Here is a 17,807-nt window from a genome sequence, read left to right as displayed (position 1 = left end):
TAAAAAATACTGTTAACATTACAGTTGTTGGGATAATAAGCTTTTAACTTTAGAACAAAATTTTCAATGAAAAAAAAGTAAGTAGAAATTATTTTCCTCAAGAAAAAAGAGGGCTGCAACTACCATTTATTTAAAGAACTATTAATGCTTTTTATTTTTTTTCATGTCCTTCAGTGTGTTATTTAGGTTTGTGTACATGTAAAATATCTGGAAAGTTAAAAATGCTAAAGTCTGCACCGACAGAAGCTCCTCTCTCCCACAGAAAACACTGCTCCTGAAACGCCTCATCGGTAGTCTTGCCTTTCATTCTGTAATTTTGTGACATCACTACTAATTTGACAGTTTTAGTCAAACCAAATTGATCTGAATCAATTATGAAAATAGTTGGCTGCAGCTCTCATAAAACTGGATCACAAAACAATCCTGTAAAGCAACTGAGGAGAGTCAACCACTGAAAGATAATAACGTGACTGATGTTGTAAAACTTCATTAGGCGTGAGAATCCTACACGTCGGAGTATTGTTTTGGTGTCTGCATACACCATTTTTTTCTTTTTTATGCCTGAAGGGCTAAGACGCTGGTGTTCGCAGGGGTCAGCAGTATTGATTGCAGGTCTTAGGCTGCTCTCTCAAAGCTCACACATCAGTTTTAGCTCTGGCACCATTGACATTCAGCTGAAATGAGGAGGGGGGAAAGCATGTTGATCACCCCCGAGGGAGACAGCAAGGACACGCCTTGGACACGACGACCAACGGCTCTATCAAACGTGCGTTTCTGCCTCCTCCTGATCGTTGTTTGTTCATTTATACACAATATAGAAGTGGGTCTTCAATTAAGCCTCACGCAGCATCACATCAGAGGCGTTAAAAGCCTGTCGGTGGACAATGAGTATTTAATGTCCTCATTTAGGTCCATCTTTCCACTGGAGGTTGACTTTATAGATTAGACAGTCTGATAGCTGGCTGTCTTTTTTGGTCCCTTGTGACAGGAGACAGTTTGGGGGATGTATTTGGGAAAAATCGTCACACTTTCGGGATTTTGTGCGTAATGAAAGTGCGTCAATTCCTCCTGTGTCCTCGAAATAATACACATTCTGAGGTGACACGCTGCTTTCTGGAAGAGGCAGTGAAGCGTAATGTGTCAGAAATCGTTGTGCCTGTTCTGCGTGTGTCAGTCAGGGTTTGTGGATTTACAAAAGCTCCTTATTTTGTCACAAACGTGCCTTTTTTTTGTCAGATTGAAACAATACCATCACTGAGCTACAGTGACAGGAGAGGAGCTGTTAAGGTCGATGTTGTTACTCATGATACCTCTGTTGTTTGGGGTCTGGGACATTTATCTTTAAAGAGTCAATTGTTGGTGTGTAGAGCTTTAAATTAAAAATGTAAAGCTCTAAACAAAATAACAAAGAGATTAATTGATAAACAAAATCACTTATTTTGAAGCTTAGCTACATTTTTGTGGGACCACTTTCTAATAAACAGTTTAGACGTTTAACTTGCTCATATAAATGGTTAATAAATAATTTACTAAATACAGATTATTCCTTTGGATGGTGTCTAGTCTACATTGTAAGAATGCAATAATGATTGCTGGTGATCCATTGATAGATGTGTTTCACACTTTCCAACAAGCTACCTGCTGCAGAAAATGCCAATTTTCTTTAATAAAGTCATCAGAGGTGTTTTTATGATACTCTGAAGACATAATAAACTAAGAAAGAATATACATGCTCATATGAAAGGGGTCCTACGTAACAATTTCAAGCTATCTACGTGTACTAATCACTTTTTTATTGGCCATATGTTAGCGGACTGTAAACGTGACATAAAAAATTAGATCTTCCCCGGTTGCCTTTACAAGCCTGTGGATGATTTTTGTTCAAGTTGTTTAATGCAGCTGGACTGTGGATTCATTTGTGAAGGACTCGTGTCGGATTTTCTGCGACAGTCCAAAGGATGTGACTTTACGATCTGCCAACAGACAACACAGACGTTCCTCAGAGCCCCTTTAAAGTAGGTATAACTGGTTTATAAAGCCTTGATAAATGATTAATTCACAATTACTAAAGTTATTAGTTACAACATAAAACCTTTATGAAGAGTGACCTTTTGGAAAGTAACTGATTTCATGATAAAGCGGTACCATTTTTGCTTTTAGGAGTCTGACTTGATGCCATTGTTTTGACTTTTGTGCAGCGAATTCAAGTATATTTTGTGAGTGAATACTGTGTTGATATTAAGTATATCAGCATGTCTATAGGGTAAATAATGTGTCTGATCCAAGTTTTTCTATTTTGGAGTTGTTCGGGACTTAACCGATGTGGAAAGCAGCGCCAGTGACAAGCAACACCCAGTCTTTTTGACGTCCGCAGGCCCTCACATTCTGTTTTTTTAAATCTAGTTAAGCTGTCAGTATGAGGGACTTCAGTAAATACGTCACGCCGCTTCTCAGCTATCTGTGGCAATAAGTCGTCTCCTCTTGCACGTCTTCACTTACGCTCTGAAGATCCAAAAAAAAAATCCCTTCTGCAGCAGAGCCCCCCGTATTTCAGTTGCTCCTTCAGTACATTAGGCTGTGATTTTAGGATAATATGGAACACTGGATACATAAAAAAATCTAAATCAATATAACAACAGTGGAGGGATAAAATAGAAACAAAAAGGCACACACACATGTGCACACACACTCTTTTTTCATTACCTGGGGAGCCACACAATACGGCGGAGTTGATTAGGATTGCCGACAAAAGGACAGTAGGCTCCAGCTGCCTCTCTGAGTTCATTGTCATTAGCGGTGGAACACCAAGCCCTTTTCAAACTCATTAGTTGATAAAACAACCCTCTGATTTCCCATTAAAAAACCCATTCGTCCTCCCTCGCTGCCGATGCCCCCCCCTCCCACGCCTCACCACCACGCCTCACCGCCGCATTTCCACACCTTCAAAGCCGCCACTCCTGAGACCGGGAGAGAAATGTTTTTTTATGCATTTTTCTCAAGGATTTAGTTCAGATTCCTCGCAGATTGATTACGCAAGTGTTCGGTTTCACGGCTAACAATTACAGTCACGATAAAACAAACAAAATACAGCTTCACAAAAGAGCCGCTGATGTGGACTGATTACTTATTTTGCATCTGGAGCATTTGCATTATTGCAGAATTGATTTCCACCTTCGGTTTAAGTTTTTTCTGCTCCCCCCCTTTCCTCTTGGGATTTGGAGCTGATGGGCTTTATTAAAGGACTGAAATAGAAAAGTAATTGTTTTTTATGCAGTTGTTCTCTGACTGGATTTTTCTTTTGCAAAGTAACCAACCGAAACTTCGGCTTAAAGAGGAACACATCATATCTGTTTCCTGGCAGAATAACAATTTATTTAAATTTAGACAAAAGGAAATACATATTTGTGCTTTGTGCAGTTTCATGAACAGCATATTTTATATACACTTATTTATAGATATATATAATCTAAATTTAATGATCACCACCAATTGAATATTAATAAATATCAAAGAACCACCCCTCCCCCCTGCACCCATTGGCACCTATCTGATAATTTAAAGGTGTAAAAAACCCCATTATCTTGTTTTTTTCAAAAACATTCATTCGAAGATACGCGGTGTCAAAATTCAAGTCAGTATGTCTCTTCCAGCCAGGATCAACATCGACTTCTCTGAACTTTCATTATCTCAAACAAACGTCACAAACCCACAAGTACCAGCAGTGTGTTGTCTCTGTTGTAATCCGGACGGGTCAAAACCAAGACAGAAACGAGAGGGCAATCACAAACAACACCAGCCTGAACCCACGCAGCTTAACCTTGTCTCTCGGCTTAATCACTCTTCGTCTGAGATCCTGAAGACGCACCTGAGCACAAAGTTTTTTAGCGACGGTTTTTAAGAAGCAGATACGCCTCTTGACACATTTCCTCATTGTAATGTAGATCTGACAGGCAGTTTTGGTTCTGAGAGAGAGAAAAAAGAAATAGGGCAGGCAGAGAGCCTTTTACAAATTTGCATGGATGTCCTCGTGTCGCAGCACTTTGTAGGTGATCCAGTAGAAGATGTTGAATATCAGGAAGCTCAAAGGGAAGACGGCTCTGGATATGGTGTCAATGCGCTTGGCCCGGTCCACGAAACGCTTGTGAAGTACATCTCCGTCGTACATGATGACCGGAGGAGGTGGGGGGGTGAACACAGTGGCCGCTTCCACGGCGGCTCCATCCTTGGTCTGCAGGCAGTGACCCAGTCCGTAACCCCGGAAGTAAAAGCCACGGCTCTCCCTCACCAGCTCCTCCTCCTGTGGAGTCAAGCATAGGGAAAACAGATTGGCCTCTTGCTGTCAACAAGGATTAGCTCAGAGCTTTTTCATATTTCCTCTCAGTGGCCCATTCCCAAATGCGTTGGGGAGAGGAGGGGTAGCACAAAAGGGCAGCAGAGTGCAACAGAGTGAGAACAACACAAGCATGGGCAAACATCTGAAGAATTCAAGGATGAGGTTCTAAAAATACAGTAGATGATTTGTTTCCTGATTGTGTGTAAAACAGGCACCAGCACCAGTTTAATGCTCCCGTGTTGCCATTATAGTACATTAAAGTGACAGAGGTAACCATTCTTATCTCTGAAGAAGAAATAGCCGACAAAGTGTCGGTTTAGAAACCCAGATTCTTTCAGCCGCACTTGTTTTCTGTTGTAAAGGTTTTTTCAAAATCCTCAGTGACTCTTCTCACCATCTGATTGCTCTGCAAAGAGAGATTTTGGATCCGTTTTCTTAAATCGCAACTTTATTTTCTAAATCCAGGTAGCTAGAAGTTACATACCGCATATGTCCTTGCTCTTTTGGTACAACACAAGAAAATATCAACACATTTAGTGTCTAGAAATATAAAAATAAAGTAAAATCATCACTGATAAAAAAAATGTAACCTATACATTTTGGCTCAAGTTGATCAAAGGACCGTGGAATCGCAGCTATATTTATTTGGATTAGGAAATACAATCGCAACTTTGGCAACGGGTTAAAAATCTTTTTCTCTCATGCAACAAGTGGATTAAAGAGACTGGGAGTTTTGGGAATACCTTCAACATATAGGAAGCGGAGTTAAAAGGTGAAATATATGACATTAATAAGTAAGAAAGTCAGAATATGTGAGATGCCTGCTGTAGTTGCTTGTGAAGTTTGCAGACTTGTCATTCAAACATCCGTTTTGCAGCGAGCGTCCATGTTTTCCCCGAGCAAATGCACCAGGACGCTTTTAAGATTGGAAATTCCAACTTCCGACTTGCAATGGAACGCACCATAAGTGTTAGGGTTAACAAGAAGGGACCCAAACACAAGACACAGTGAGGCAGGCAGGTAATAGAACAAAAGGCGAGCTTTAATGAGCTGTAATCCAAAAAAATCCAAAAAGTCCAAAAAGCAAGCAACAAAACTGACAAAAACAGGCAGGGGCAAAACCAAAAAGAGCCAAAGAGAAATGCAAAAACCAAATGGAGAACGAGGAGGAGCAAACACCGGAAACAAAACTGACGAATTGAGAAAGAGAGAATGGAAGACGATGACTTAAATACACAGGGAGTGATAACTAATTGAACACAGGAGAGACGGGAATACGGAGGGAAAACAGACGAAGAGAGGAGGAGAACATGGATCGAATACACAGGAGGCTAATCAGGGACAGGTGAAACTAATCAGGGCAGGAAGTAACACAACATGACACGAGGATGAAGTAAAACATCTTAGTTTGGTGAAGAGAAAGAAGCTATAAGGCCACTGACCAAGGACTCCACTATATCTTTACAATCAAACAGCTGTCTGCGGCTATAATAATGTTAAAAAATATATTTTATCTTTAACGATCACTATGCATTTGTTTTTCAGAGAAACAGGCTGCTTACCTCTGTGATTTGAATGTCATGGTGATGTATGAAATGCACAAACGGGGGCAGAAAAGGGACTCTAGCCTCAGATAAACTTTCCTTTTATCAATTAAGCTTTTCTGAAGTTTCCGATGACACGAAGAGGGGAAACGGAGGGCATCGTCATTAGGAGGAAGAAAGGAAATTATAATACCTGAAAGTTAATCAAAAAATTAACCTCCGTCTCTCCTTTTCAGCTCTTTTCAAAGTTGCCTATTAATAAAAAGTCATGATCTCAACCCCACCAAAAAAACCCCACAAAACCTTGCACTTGGCATTATGCTTTGATGAATGGCGGGGGACTTTTTTTTTTTTTTTTAATACAGTAAATGAGACAGTGTTCCTGCCCTCTGAAGAGAATATTAATAGACATGCAGCTTAACTCTGACAGCCCTCTGACACTTTGAGAGATTCACTTTAGCAGGGGAAAGTGAAGATGTGGGATCTAAATTGGATGATTAGTAGTCAGCGTGAAGTGCCCTGAAAGCTCTGATCCCTGTGTCCCCCCCCTCTACCTCTCGCTGTTTCTCTCTCACTGACCCTGGCAGCTCTCTGGTACTCTGCCCAACCTCACATCTCTGCCCGGGACGGACTTGGCAGTGAGACCCCACCAGCTGCTGTCAAAGGTCCAGTCCTACTAATGTATTTCACACCTGTCTCCACCTGTCTCTTACTGTTAAAGTTCTCTGGCAGAGTCTATTCATTTAGTCCTTTGAAAACTCTCCCTACCTCTGATCTCTGACAGCTGCCCTTTGCTTTCACCGTCACCGTTTCACTTCATAACATCTTCCTGGTTGTGACTAACTTTATGGTTACTAACTGTGTTGTCCCAGTGACAAATTGCACCGTACAATGGGGGTATAGCACAGCTTAATTATCCCCTCCTACACCTTCCTAAACGATACAGTACATCATGTGCTGGAGTCTAATGGTGCGTTTCTCGGAAGATAATAGGTGCTCATCGCCTGTGCTCTCAGCGGCAGCTACGCACTTTGTGATTTGTTGGCAGAAGATCAGTTGATTATCACATCGGGCTCTGTGGAGAATAAAGCTGCTGTGGAGAAGGTTGTTTTAGGGAGGGATCAGCGATGGTCTGAGTTTCTTGTTAGGCAGTGGTGGTGTTCAAAGAAGTATTCAGAGCCTTTACTTAGTGAAAATACTCTGGTAACAGTCCAAAACCGGCTGTAGCTTCATATTTACGGCACAGGCATAATACTGATCTATTATGCTCAACTCCTGTCAAGTAAGCGAATAAGCTGATTCCCCCTCCCCCAAAAAGTGTCTAGATTTGACAATTAGATGATTTGAAATATAAAAACAAAATGTCAGCAGTCTTGGAGAGTGTCCTGGGAAAGAAGAGAACAAGAGGAGGACATGTACGTTGCTTTAAAGTAGTCTTAAAAACAGGTTACACATTGGGATAGACTTTCAAGTTAGTAGTAATGCTGGTATACAGAGGCAGAAGGTTAGAAAGAGAGGGCTGCAGTGACGGGGTGAGATCAGCACAAAGTGGGAGAGAAGCCGGGACATATTCAGGTTTGAAGTCAAAGTTGCACGACACAATCAATCTGGAGGACTGGGTGCACGGACAGCAATCGGGTTTGAAGGTCAAGGGGCACACAGGGTTCAGCTATTTACCCTGGCACAGGCGCTGCAGTGCTGATTCATATTCCTGTAGGTTGAGTTGTTACCCGGGATGTCATTCACTTTCCGCAATGACTCAACACTCCCAGGCTGACTGGCAATCGCCTCCATTGGAAAGAAAGGCAGACAAATCGAAGTAAAAGTTATTGCTCTTTATTTCACCTTTTGTCGTCAAACAAAACTTGGGTTGTCTCATTAGAGTGGGAAATATAATTAGTTTTGGACATAGTTAACATTTCGCTGGGGATGAGAATTCCCCCTGCTTCATTTAAATGAAAATCCTACCTGTGCCATGCCAGAAATAAAGCGAATAAAGATGCAGACTTCAAATTCGAACAACAAACTCAAGCAGACGTTCTCAGCTTTTAATTAAAGCGGCTCTGCGAGTGTGATTGTACAGGACATTATCTGTGCCTGTAAGTTTAGGGGAGCTGGCTTTGAAGACTGCACATAAAGAATCCTCAAGGAGCCGGTTCAAGCTATTTCTGTAAGGACTATAAATGGCAGCTTTATTTATTATTTTTGATTTTGTCTGTGTGGATATGCTCGCTATAGCTCCTTGAAAAACACAGGACACAAAGTGCATTGATTAAAGCTGGTCAGTGTGGGATTTGTACAACCTCTCTGTAGTACAACACATCGGATCATGCGTCGATACCTCTCAGATGGATAGTGTGCGACCTCAAACTCCTCAGTGGGAGTATTTGTGCAAGTGATGTGGCCAGGGGAAGTCCTCTCCTCTACAGACCATCATTTTCTCTGTCCTGTATCGATGCAGGAGGGCAGACTGCCCAGTAAATCTGCTGGACTCTTCTGCCTCTTCAGGGAACTTTGCCATTGAGTCTGGGAAGCTGCCCAGCCTGTGAGCTGCTTAATGGGATTTTCAAGATGTCCCGTCTGTTTCTCTCGAGACAAACCTCTCGGTGTCACGAAAGGGTCTCTCACCTCTTGTAAACAACTTTATTTGTCATCTTACAAGCTGTTTGCCTTGAAAATTGTCAGAAGTGTGTTTGGATGAGCAAATGAAGCCAAGATAGAAAAATTGGCTTCATTGATGTCAAGTGTTTAAAGATCAGAGGGGCGACACAGTCTGTACAGAATACAACATCCTCCATCCTTAAACCCTTGATTTGGATAAAGAAAAACTCCTTTAAACCAACATAATAAAACAGTATGGACAATCAGGATGACAAAATTATACATTGTACACACATACAAAAGATCAGATCCAGGAGGATGGTTGGAATGTTGGAAATGTTAATAAAGGTCATTAATACATAATATTATAAGAGCATTTTCAGAATATGCAACACTGCTGGCTTCATCTATCTGTTACACCGATGGCTTTTTATCGTTCAAACCCAGGTGACGTTTACGTTAATGTTTCTCACGGCTTCATTGAGACATGACAGCACATTAACGGAGATATTTGCCACCTGGTGCACAAGAGGGAGCCGAGGCCAGAGAGAGAGTGTTGAGATAAAAATGTCGTGATAGTGAGGACGAGTGTTCTCTCACAGGCTGCATCCCTGATGGATTTTAGGGTTCCTGCTGAGTGATTGGATCCTACATCAATGCACAATTTTCTGCCAAATTAAGAATGGTTTTGGTTATTTTACATGACAGATTTCTGTCTGTGCTGTGTTTGCTCTTGTCTCTGGCTTGAAATGGAAAAGGGCTCAGCTGGAAAAAGGGGATGCCATGCATCTCTGTGCACAAACTACGATTTAGTTATGTTGGAATTAAAACCTGATGAGCTCTGTGATTGTTGGCTCATGTCACCAGGCTAATGTCAATCAAATCTGAATAATGTTTCAGAAATTTTCATTTTGATTTTTGTTTTATTTAGAGAAGGCTTTAATGCAAGCCTCATTAAAATGTGGTGTAGAAGAACACTTGCCTGATCAGTTGCCCTATGCTTCTAAGTTTAAAGCTATAGTAACCCCTGTAGCGCTAGTATAAGGAGCAAGACTCTTGAATGTTTGACATGACTGAATGTTATTTTAACACAAAACAAGATGTTTTCCTAAACCTAACCAAGTAGTTTTGTTGCCTAAACCTAACCAAACTGAAACCATTTGACAACGTTAATAGCAGTCCAAAGTCATAATAAGCCATAATATGTGAAATGTTTGTCATCAAGCTTTATTTTGAAAGTCTAACTGGACATTGCATATAGTTTTTGTGCCTAACTTGACTGTGGAGCCCTTCATGTGTTGCTAGAGGGGTAAGTAAAGAGTCATAGTTTGAAGCTTAAGGCAACTGACCGAGCTGCTGAATTTGATGAGTTGGGAGTCGGACCACGTTGCCTAAGGTGGCCGTCTCCAGAATCAGTGTTGGGTTTGTCTGTTCTGGGCTACTGTAGAAACACTGTGCAAAATGGTGGACCCCGTGGAAGAGGAACCACTCCCTCAGTAGATATAAAAGGCTCATGGGAAGGTAATGTATACACTTTTTTAAAATTACTTATCATTATACAATGATGCAAACATAATTATGAATATTACATTCCATTTCTGCTGATTGATCACCTTAAATCCCAGACACTGGACCTTTTAACTCATCCAAAGGCCTATGTAATGTTACAGCAGTGAAAGATGTAGTTAACGTGTGTCAGACTGCAGAAGTGCGTCAGTGTTGCAGTGGTAAGGGTTAGGGTTTCCCAGTGCTACAGGGTTGCTGTTGCTCTGTGTCAAATGCAGTGACAGAGGGAAAGGATCACAAAGGCTCTTCACAGGTCAGTGCTCACAATGGAAACGAGCTGAACTGAAATCTTCCTTATGTAATGTGACAACCAGCTGTAGCGTGTTGATGTTGTCAGTTCCTGGATATACAGCATCCCACAATAACAAGAGGCATAAGTCAATGTTATCGAGGCTGACAAGGACTGGAGTGTATGTGTTTTTAGAATCTGCTACAATGTGTGACACATCGCGTAAGCATGCTTTAGGTCGTGTTTGCGTGCGTGCGAGTGTGATTTACACTTACTATTCTTTGCTGCCGCTGCTTTTTCCTCAGCCTGATGAACTCCTTGTGTTGCCTTGAGACAAAGTTAACGGCTGCGTACTCCAGCAGGGCAGCAAACACAAACAGGAGACACACCGCCATCCAAATGTCAATGGCCTTCACGTAGGACACCTGGGAGCAGACAAGGTCACAGAATTGTCAACAGCCAATCAATGAGGCTAATAGATAAAACGTGGGTTGCTCGCAGTCTACCCATTCCTCAGCTTCTGGCACGTAATGACACACATCTTTGGGACTGCCAAGATTTATAATGAGTCAGTGGGATGTGGGCAGTTGACACATAGCCGTGAGACAGGTCATGGCTAAGACTTAGGGAGAGCCCCGGCTGGGTCGTTCATGAGAGCAGATATGTCACAGCAAATCAGCAACGGCCACTGAGCAAGCATTGTGTTGAAACCTCACTCAATTGAGCAGCAGTTTGCTGACTGTTACAGATATTGTACAAATATATTGTGAATAGTGGGGGGAAAAACAGGAAATGACACATCAGTGGTGTACAAACTCGTATGTCTTATGTACAAGCACAGAGGACAACAACATGTAAACAAGAGGATGGCCAGAGTACAAACATTCAGACTGTTCAGATTGTTTAATTCAAGCACAATCTGTAATGTATGTATGTAATCTATGATGTATTTGTAATATCTTTATTCCTCTATTTATATACAAATATGGTAGATAAAGTTTTAGGAATATTGTTCCATATAAGTCCTAATATACAATCCTATACTAGCCTGGCATTGTCAGACTAATTCACAAATGCACATTAGTTTTGTCTCTCTCAATTCATTTTTGATTTCCAAGGAGCGTTATCATTGGGCGCAGACCAAAAATAACTCTAGACGCATTTGGATAGACCTACAACCAATCAGAGCAACGAAACAAGATCTACATCCAATCAGAGCAATGAAACAAGATCTACATCCAATCAGGGTAACGAAACAAGATCTACATCCAATCAGAGCAATGAAACAAGATCTACATCCAATCAGGGCAACGAAACAAGATCTACATCCAATCAGGGCAATGAAACAAGATCTACATCCAATCAGGGCAATGAAACAAGATCTACATCTAATCAGGACAACAATCTACATCCAATCAGAGCAAAGTAATGTATGACGTTAAATGACACATGCAAGATTGGGCGTTTCTTGGTCCAATTTAAAGCAGAAAAAAATGGCAGTCTTGTCACAGACTATCTTGTATTACAGCTAAACAGTAAACTAAAATGTGTTTGGAGAACACTGGAGGGGAGAAATAGGCATTGCTGTAGCAGAGCAACGTTTCATACTTGATCACCACCACGTATTTGACTGTTCGATCTGTGTTTTGTGAGCCTGTAGTGCTGCTGGACAGACCTGCAGACTGGATGTTATTGGACAGACCTATAACCAATCAGAGCAGTGAAACAAATGTGAACCAGCTCCTCTATCAGTCATTGTATCAAACCCACCCCATGTTTGATTCAAGGTTGTGATTGGCTCGATACAGACCAGATGGGATGGAGATCAGACTCATCTGCAAGAGCAAAAATGACTTTGAACAGATCTCCAGGCCTCTCGTAAGACTTTAAATGAAACAATCTAAGAAGCATAAACTCACATCACCACCAAAGCCATCATTCCTTCATTTTAAGGGGTCACAAGCAATATAGTGCAGGAACCATTGGTTAAATCTGTGTGGGAAAAGTGAAATAACAACACTCCCTCTCTCCCTTATTACCACCGCTAGAGTAAAATTAAGCAAGGTGCTTAACCCCCAACTGCTCTGGTGGAGCTGCAGTGTGGCAGATAAGACTGGTTGTACTGGGCAGCTTCCAGGTGTGAATGTGTGTAGTTGTGTGAATGTGAACAGGGTGCTCGTGACAAACAGGATTCTGGCGCTCAGTGATTATTCCCTTAAAAAACAAACACTCTTCCTCGCCGTCAAAAATGCAGTCAATCGTGCACTGCTTTCTAAACACTGGTTGAACTGTTTGCTTGAATTATCTTCATGGCATTCTAAAACACATTTTTATTGGACGCCATGTCATGGTGATAGATGCAGTCTGTCTCTCCTCTGGTCTCTAACCTTCTCCCCAGGTACAGTGTGCCCTGCCCTGTATGTATTTTGCATGCCAGTGTCCTCACCCCACCTGGCCCTTGTTTGTCTGCTCCCCAGTGAGTCTCTAAAAGAGGATCTGCCTCACGCAAATTCAGCATTTTGTGATAGGTCGTCCAATTCCAAACCCTGCCTCCAAATGCCTCTGTTAGCCGCTTTGGTAGAGAAACAGTATATATTTTATAGTCCTGATGGGCTACTGAGGACTATAAAATATATACATGTTTGTTTTTGGCTTTGTTCGTAAATATCAGGTATGAAAGGTAAAGGTATTTCTAAATCATGTACCACTTTTTGGGGGATATGTCATGAAAACATGTCAGAATAGTTTACAATTTTTTGTTCGGGTCAATTCCCTGTTTATTGGAGGAAGAAGAGCCTCAGACTACAGTTACAAAATATGTTTATTGTTTTTTTTGTGACCAATATTTCACTTTTTTGTGTGTGTTCCATTGATTTTCAAGCAAACAGTCAACAAGAAATGTCTTAAATAGCTAACGTTCTGTTTTTACGGTGGCCCCGAGGGTCAAAACAGTGACTGTAGGGGCTACTCTTACTGGTTTTCAAATTACAACTCACTAAATACCCCATTAACCTGAGGAAATGCAGAACTGTGTATCCCTGATGGTAATTCAACCCCCGGCATCTCTCAGTGCTTGTGGATCTGTTTGCTCAGTAGAAAGTCCACCTGCATCAAGAAGTATCCACCTTCCACTGCGTATAAACCATCATGCATCTCGTTCGCTCGTCTCTAGACCCACCTTGGGCAGTGAGGCTCTTGAACCAGAGCTCTGCGTGGTCATCGTCAGTACAGTGGTGATGCCCAGACCCACTCTGGCAGGTGCGGCGTCCATGTTTATCCAGAATGACACCCATGAGAGGATGACGATGAGGAGGGAAGGGATGTACATCTGGATCAGGTAGTAGCCCATCTGACGCTCCAGGTGGAACTTCACCTCAATGCAGGTGAATTTACCTGCAAGACGTACGACAAAATACGTTCAACAGTCTTTGGTGAAATCCCAACAAGAACCAGCAGTGTACAGTCTTCAAGTTGTTTTAGTTGTTGTACTGAACTAATTTGACATGCCTCCGAGGAAGACATCAGCCGAAGCACTCAATTGCAATTTGGATTTTCAGCGTGGGGTCCCTGGTTTCTCAACAACTTTAAGTGGAATTCATTTTGTACCTGTGTTGTAATACTTAGTGCAGTAACCCAAATCCTTCTCCTCTTTCAGCACAAACTGGGGGAGGGTGAGATCATCAGCAACCTGAACGGGGTTCTCAGACAGCCACTCGAAAATCAAGTCATTCATGGTGTAACCAACTGTGAAAAGAGACCAGAGGAGACGAAGAGGAGAGAAAAAAGATATTTAAATAAGGGGGAAACAGTAAGAAATGTGTCACTTTAGCTTAGATTATTATTTTGAATAGAATAGACTTTGAATTCTCCTATTTTTCTTTCCGTCAATCTTGCACATAGTTTCATACAAATTCTGGCATATCTTGGCAAGATGATGCATCTAATGGTTTCACCATGGCATGCATGTTACTTCTCACATTCGCAACATTCAAAATGGACGAGGATGAGATGCTTTATTGTTCATTATTTGACATACTTTTCCATTTCAGACATGTCAAATCTTCATAAAACTGGATCACCGATGCATTCAGGTGATAAACTGTGCATTTTAAATTTGGGAAGTGATGCTTGCAATGGCTCTCCACCATTTTCGACATGATATTGATGATATTTATTATAACGCTGACATGTCCTGTCGCTAAAACTATCACAAAGGCATTGCTGTTCACTGCATATTTCCAATTATTGCATGAAACCAAGTGCCACCACTGCACTAGCTGCTAAATATTCTCTTCTTGTTACCACAAGCTATGATTCTCATCCCCTTCCTCCTCCTTAACCTCATTTCTTTCCTACAACACAACTCTAACTGGGATCTCGTTACCACAGTATAAAATCTGTCCATGAGAAACCTCGGCTAATGAGACGCAGAGAGAGAGAGAATGTGGAAGACTGTGGTGATGTAATGTCACTTTTGCCCATCTGTCCAGCCACCAGCTACCCTCTGCCATCATGTTTGTCACGGTAAAGGTCACCCACCACAGCTACAGTCCTGTTGTCGCGGTTGCTTGAAGGTTACGGAATAAGGGAGGACATGAGGTGCATATCTGGCTGTGACAGTGGGAGATACTGTACTGTATATGTACACTGGGCTGATTAGTGTGTGCAATCCTTCCAGTGCACAATACCTACTAAGCTGTAGGCTAAAATAATGGAATATCTATTCAATATCTATTATTGCAAGATAAGTCCATAATTATTTTGCTTCCACGAAATAAGGCCTGCTCCTTTTGAGGGTTGCATTCATCTTCACAGCTGCCTGATCATGGATATATTAAAAATGCATGCGACATGCTACAACAACGCAGGATTCCCCGCACATCCGAATAACACTGATGTCCTCTGGGACCCTTTAGGGGGCCTGAGTTACAACGACATCAATTATTCACGATGTTATAACCTATCCTGTAATGCATGTCTGCAAAAACAACACCACTAAAACACACGTATCATGTTCATGAAAATTCACTGTCATTCACACATCCCGCTCTAACAAGCAAGGGGAATACCAATGCTTTCCTGAGATAATGAGATCGTCTTCTTTTCTTCGGCCACGCTGCAGCTAAGAGACGTTGAAACCGTAATCGACACAAAATCTAATTCATGAGGCAGAATGTCTGGAATATATCTGAGCAAGGTTGAGTAAACATGTCATCTTACATGTTAAAAAGGCACTTACCTAATGAAAGCCATGATCTTAATACAGCTATGGTTATGTTTGAGATTATGCTCATCTTAGTCTTTCTTTGCACTCACAGTGTGAGTTACAAAGTAGATTTGAGGTTATTGGACACTAATGGCTCAAGGCAAAGCGAAGTGGTATAAGCTGCATATATGGGGCTTTGATGTGTCAGGGTAAGGCAGATTCTTCTGGTTCTATTTATATATCTATATAAGCCCGTGGCATGAAAGGCCAGAAAAGAAGATTGGCCTTGGCTCTCTCAAACCCCAAAGATAACTCTTCTATATTCTCGCTTTCTCACGTCGAACAGACAGCGTTTCCACAGCTCCAGTAGCGGCAGTAAAACCTATGATGTGCTCTTCAAATAGCCAAGGTGATCACACCCTTGGGTGTTGTACTAGCACTTGTCAACACGAGGCCAAGTATCCTCACCAGGCCTTTAATCAGAAATGATTACATCTCCACTTATGGCTGTGTGATGTGATACCCAAACACAAACGCTGCTTTAAGAATCTTGTTTCTCATTTTCCAAACACTCCTAAAGAGTAAAATTTCTTTATATTTTTGTTTTTATGCTGGCTGAGGCCATAACTTTATTGGATTTTTTTTTTATCTGTTTGTCCCTGTATTAATTTGTAGAGTAGAGATAAATCATGCTGCCTCCTGGACAAAGAGGTGATAACTAGTTCTATACAAACCAATACCTCTTCTTCTTGTTGAATCAGATAAGGATGTAAGTAGAGATACCAGCATTCAGCTCGACTTATTTATCCGTCTGAAAAGGTGAGATGGCTTCATGGTACGTGTGCACTTCTGTTTCCTCCCCTTTTGCAAGATTTAAATTCCTTAACGGGAAATCAGGTCTCCTCTAGGGACAGGGGGTGGGTCACATATAATAAAAGGGACACAAAATTAAAGTTTTATTATTTATATCCTGGAAATTGGTTTCATGAGGGCAGATACTATCTCTGCTGAAGGCAAGGGGAGACTGAAAGGGGAGAAAATGATTCTTATTCCCCTACATTTGTAGCAATGTAATATTATTTTAAAAGGTTTCAAATGCCTTTTGTACATTTCTGGAACTTTCCAGGTTTAATAAATGTGCACCGACAGTAAATGTGAACATGTAAAGAATGGTAGCCGAGCAACTGACTGTTTGCGTAGCCCCCCTAACCCATTCTATGTCATTTATAGTCAAAATGGTGGCAGATTTACCACTCATCACTCGATAAAATTGGTCTTTGATTTCAAACAGCGGGAGACAAAAACAGGCTTCCCATTCATAGCAAGAAATCATTGATTTTGTCTAAAACAGGGCTGCCCATAGTGGGGCCACCTGACCTATTAGGCCGCCATAAGGGTCAATTTGGTGCCCCACATATGCTGTACAATTGCACAAAGCATGGAAAACCACAACACCGGTTAAGTGACGGGACGCGCTGGAAGTCTGGCTCATAATTCGCGCAAGGTATCATGGAGGCTGGGCATAAAGTGGATGAAGGGATCCTAAATATAAGATATGCTTCCCTTTTAATGTGAGAAGAGATTAACCAATGTGTTTGACGATAGCCGAGATGTTAACCTAACCTCTCAACGACTAGCTAGACTATCATCCATGACTTGCTTCAGATAAATAAACATCGGATGTGTTTGTCCTGAACGTGACTTCTTTAATTTAGCCTGTAACCCCACAACAATAATGTATTAAATTGCTCTGGCATCGGAGTTCATGCTGGGTTAACTTCAGGTAACAAGCTAGTTCGCCTGGTATGCTAATGTTTGCAGCAGACAGACTTCGTATACGGTAATCCATTCCTTTCACTTTTGCTCTTCTCTGTCTGGTTTTGGAGAGGGTAAAAAAAACAACATCCACATTTACGATATATATATATATATATATATATATATATATATACACATATATATATACACATATATACACGGGGTATTGCTCTTACTACACCCACCATGCACACTGCTTCGACATGCAGAGAAATCCAAAGCTTAACAAGCCCGTGTGCACGGCTGCTGTGGCCATAAGCTTTGATTGGACACATCTATCGAGGGAAGGGTTTAGCAAATAGGCAGTTGTGCTTTTTCCCCCACTGCAAGATTACAGTAAACATAGATTGCTGACTAGCTTAATGGTAGCAATCACATTCTAAATATCATCAATGGGCCAAATAACCACCAACATATGAGATGCAATTAGAAAAAGATAAGCGAACCACTTTCCAGTGGATATAAAGCCGATAATGAGACAGCGGTTCCTATCTCTGTGTATATATATGT

General features: G+C 41.4%; 1 protein-coding gene across 1 annotated transcript in view; it reads right to left on the bottom strand.

The window, feature by feature from the left end:
- Positions 1–3,515: 3,515 nt before the first annotated feature.
- The window catches only part of glra4a (glycine receptor, alpha 4a), a 48,276-nt gene continuing 33,984 nt past the window's right edge, over positions 3,516–17,807 (bottom strand). The window contains exons 6-9 of the mRNA XM_073487111.1: positions 13,880–14,017; positions 13,452–13,666; positions 10,549–10,698; positions 3,516–4,297 (exon numbers count right to left, since the gene is read on the bottom strand). Coding sequence (XP_073343212.1) covers positions 4,004–4,297; positions 10,549–10,698; positions 13,452–13,666; positions 13,880–14,017 — 797 coding nt within the window. The 3' untranslated portion in view covers positions 3,516–4,003. The remainder of the gene's footprint in view (positions 4,298–10,548; positions 10,699–13,451; positions 13,667–13,879; positions 14,018–17,807) is intronic.

The sequence above is a fragment of the Pagrus major genome, chromosome 18 (genome assembly GCF_040436345.1).
Source record: "Pagrus major chromosome 18, Pma_NU_1.0".
NCBI lineage: Eukaryota > Metazoa > Chordata > Actinopteri > Spariformes > Sparidae > Pagrus > Pagrus major.
Note: the sequence above shows the minus strand (reverse complement) of the source record. Positions and strands in the feature narration are given on the sequence as shown.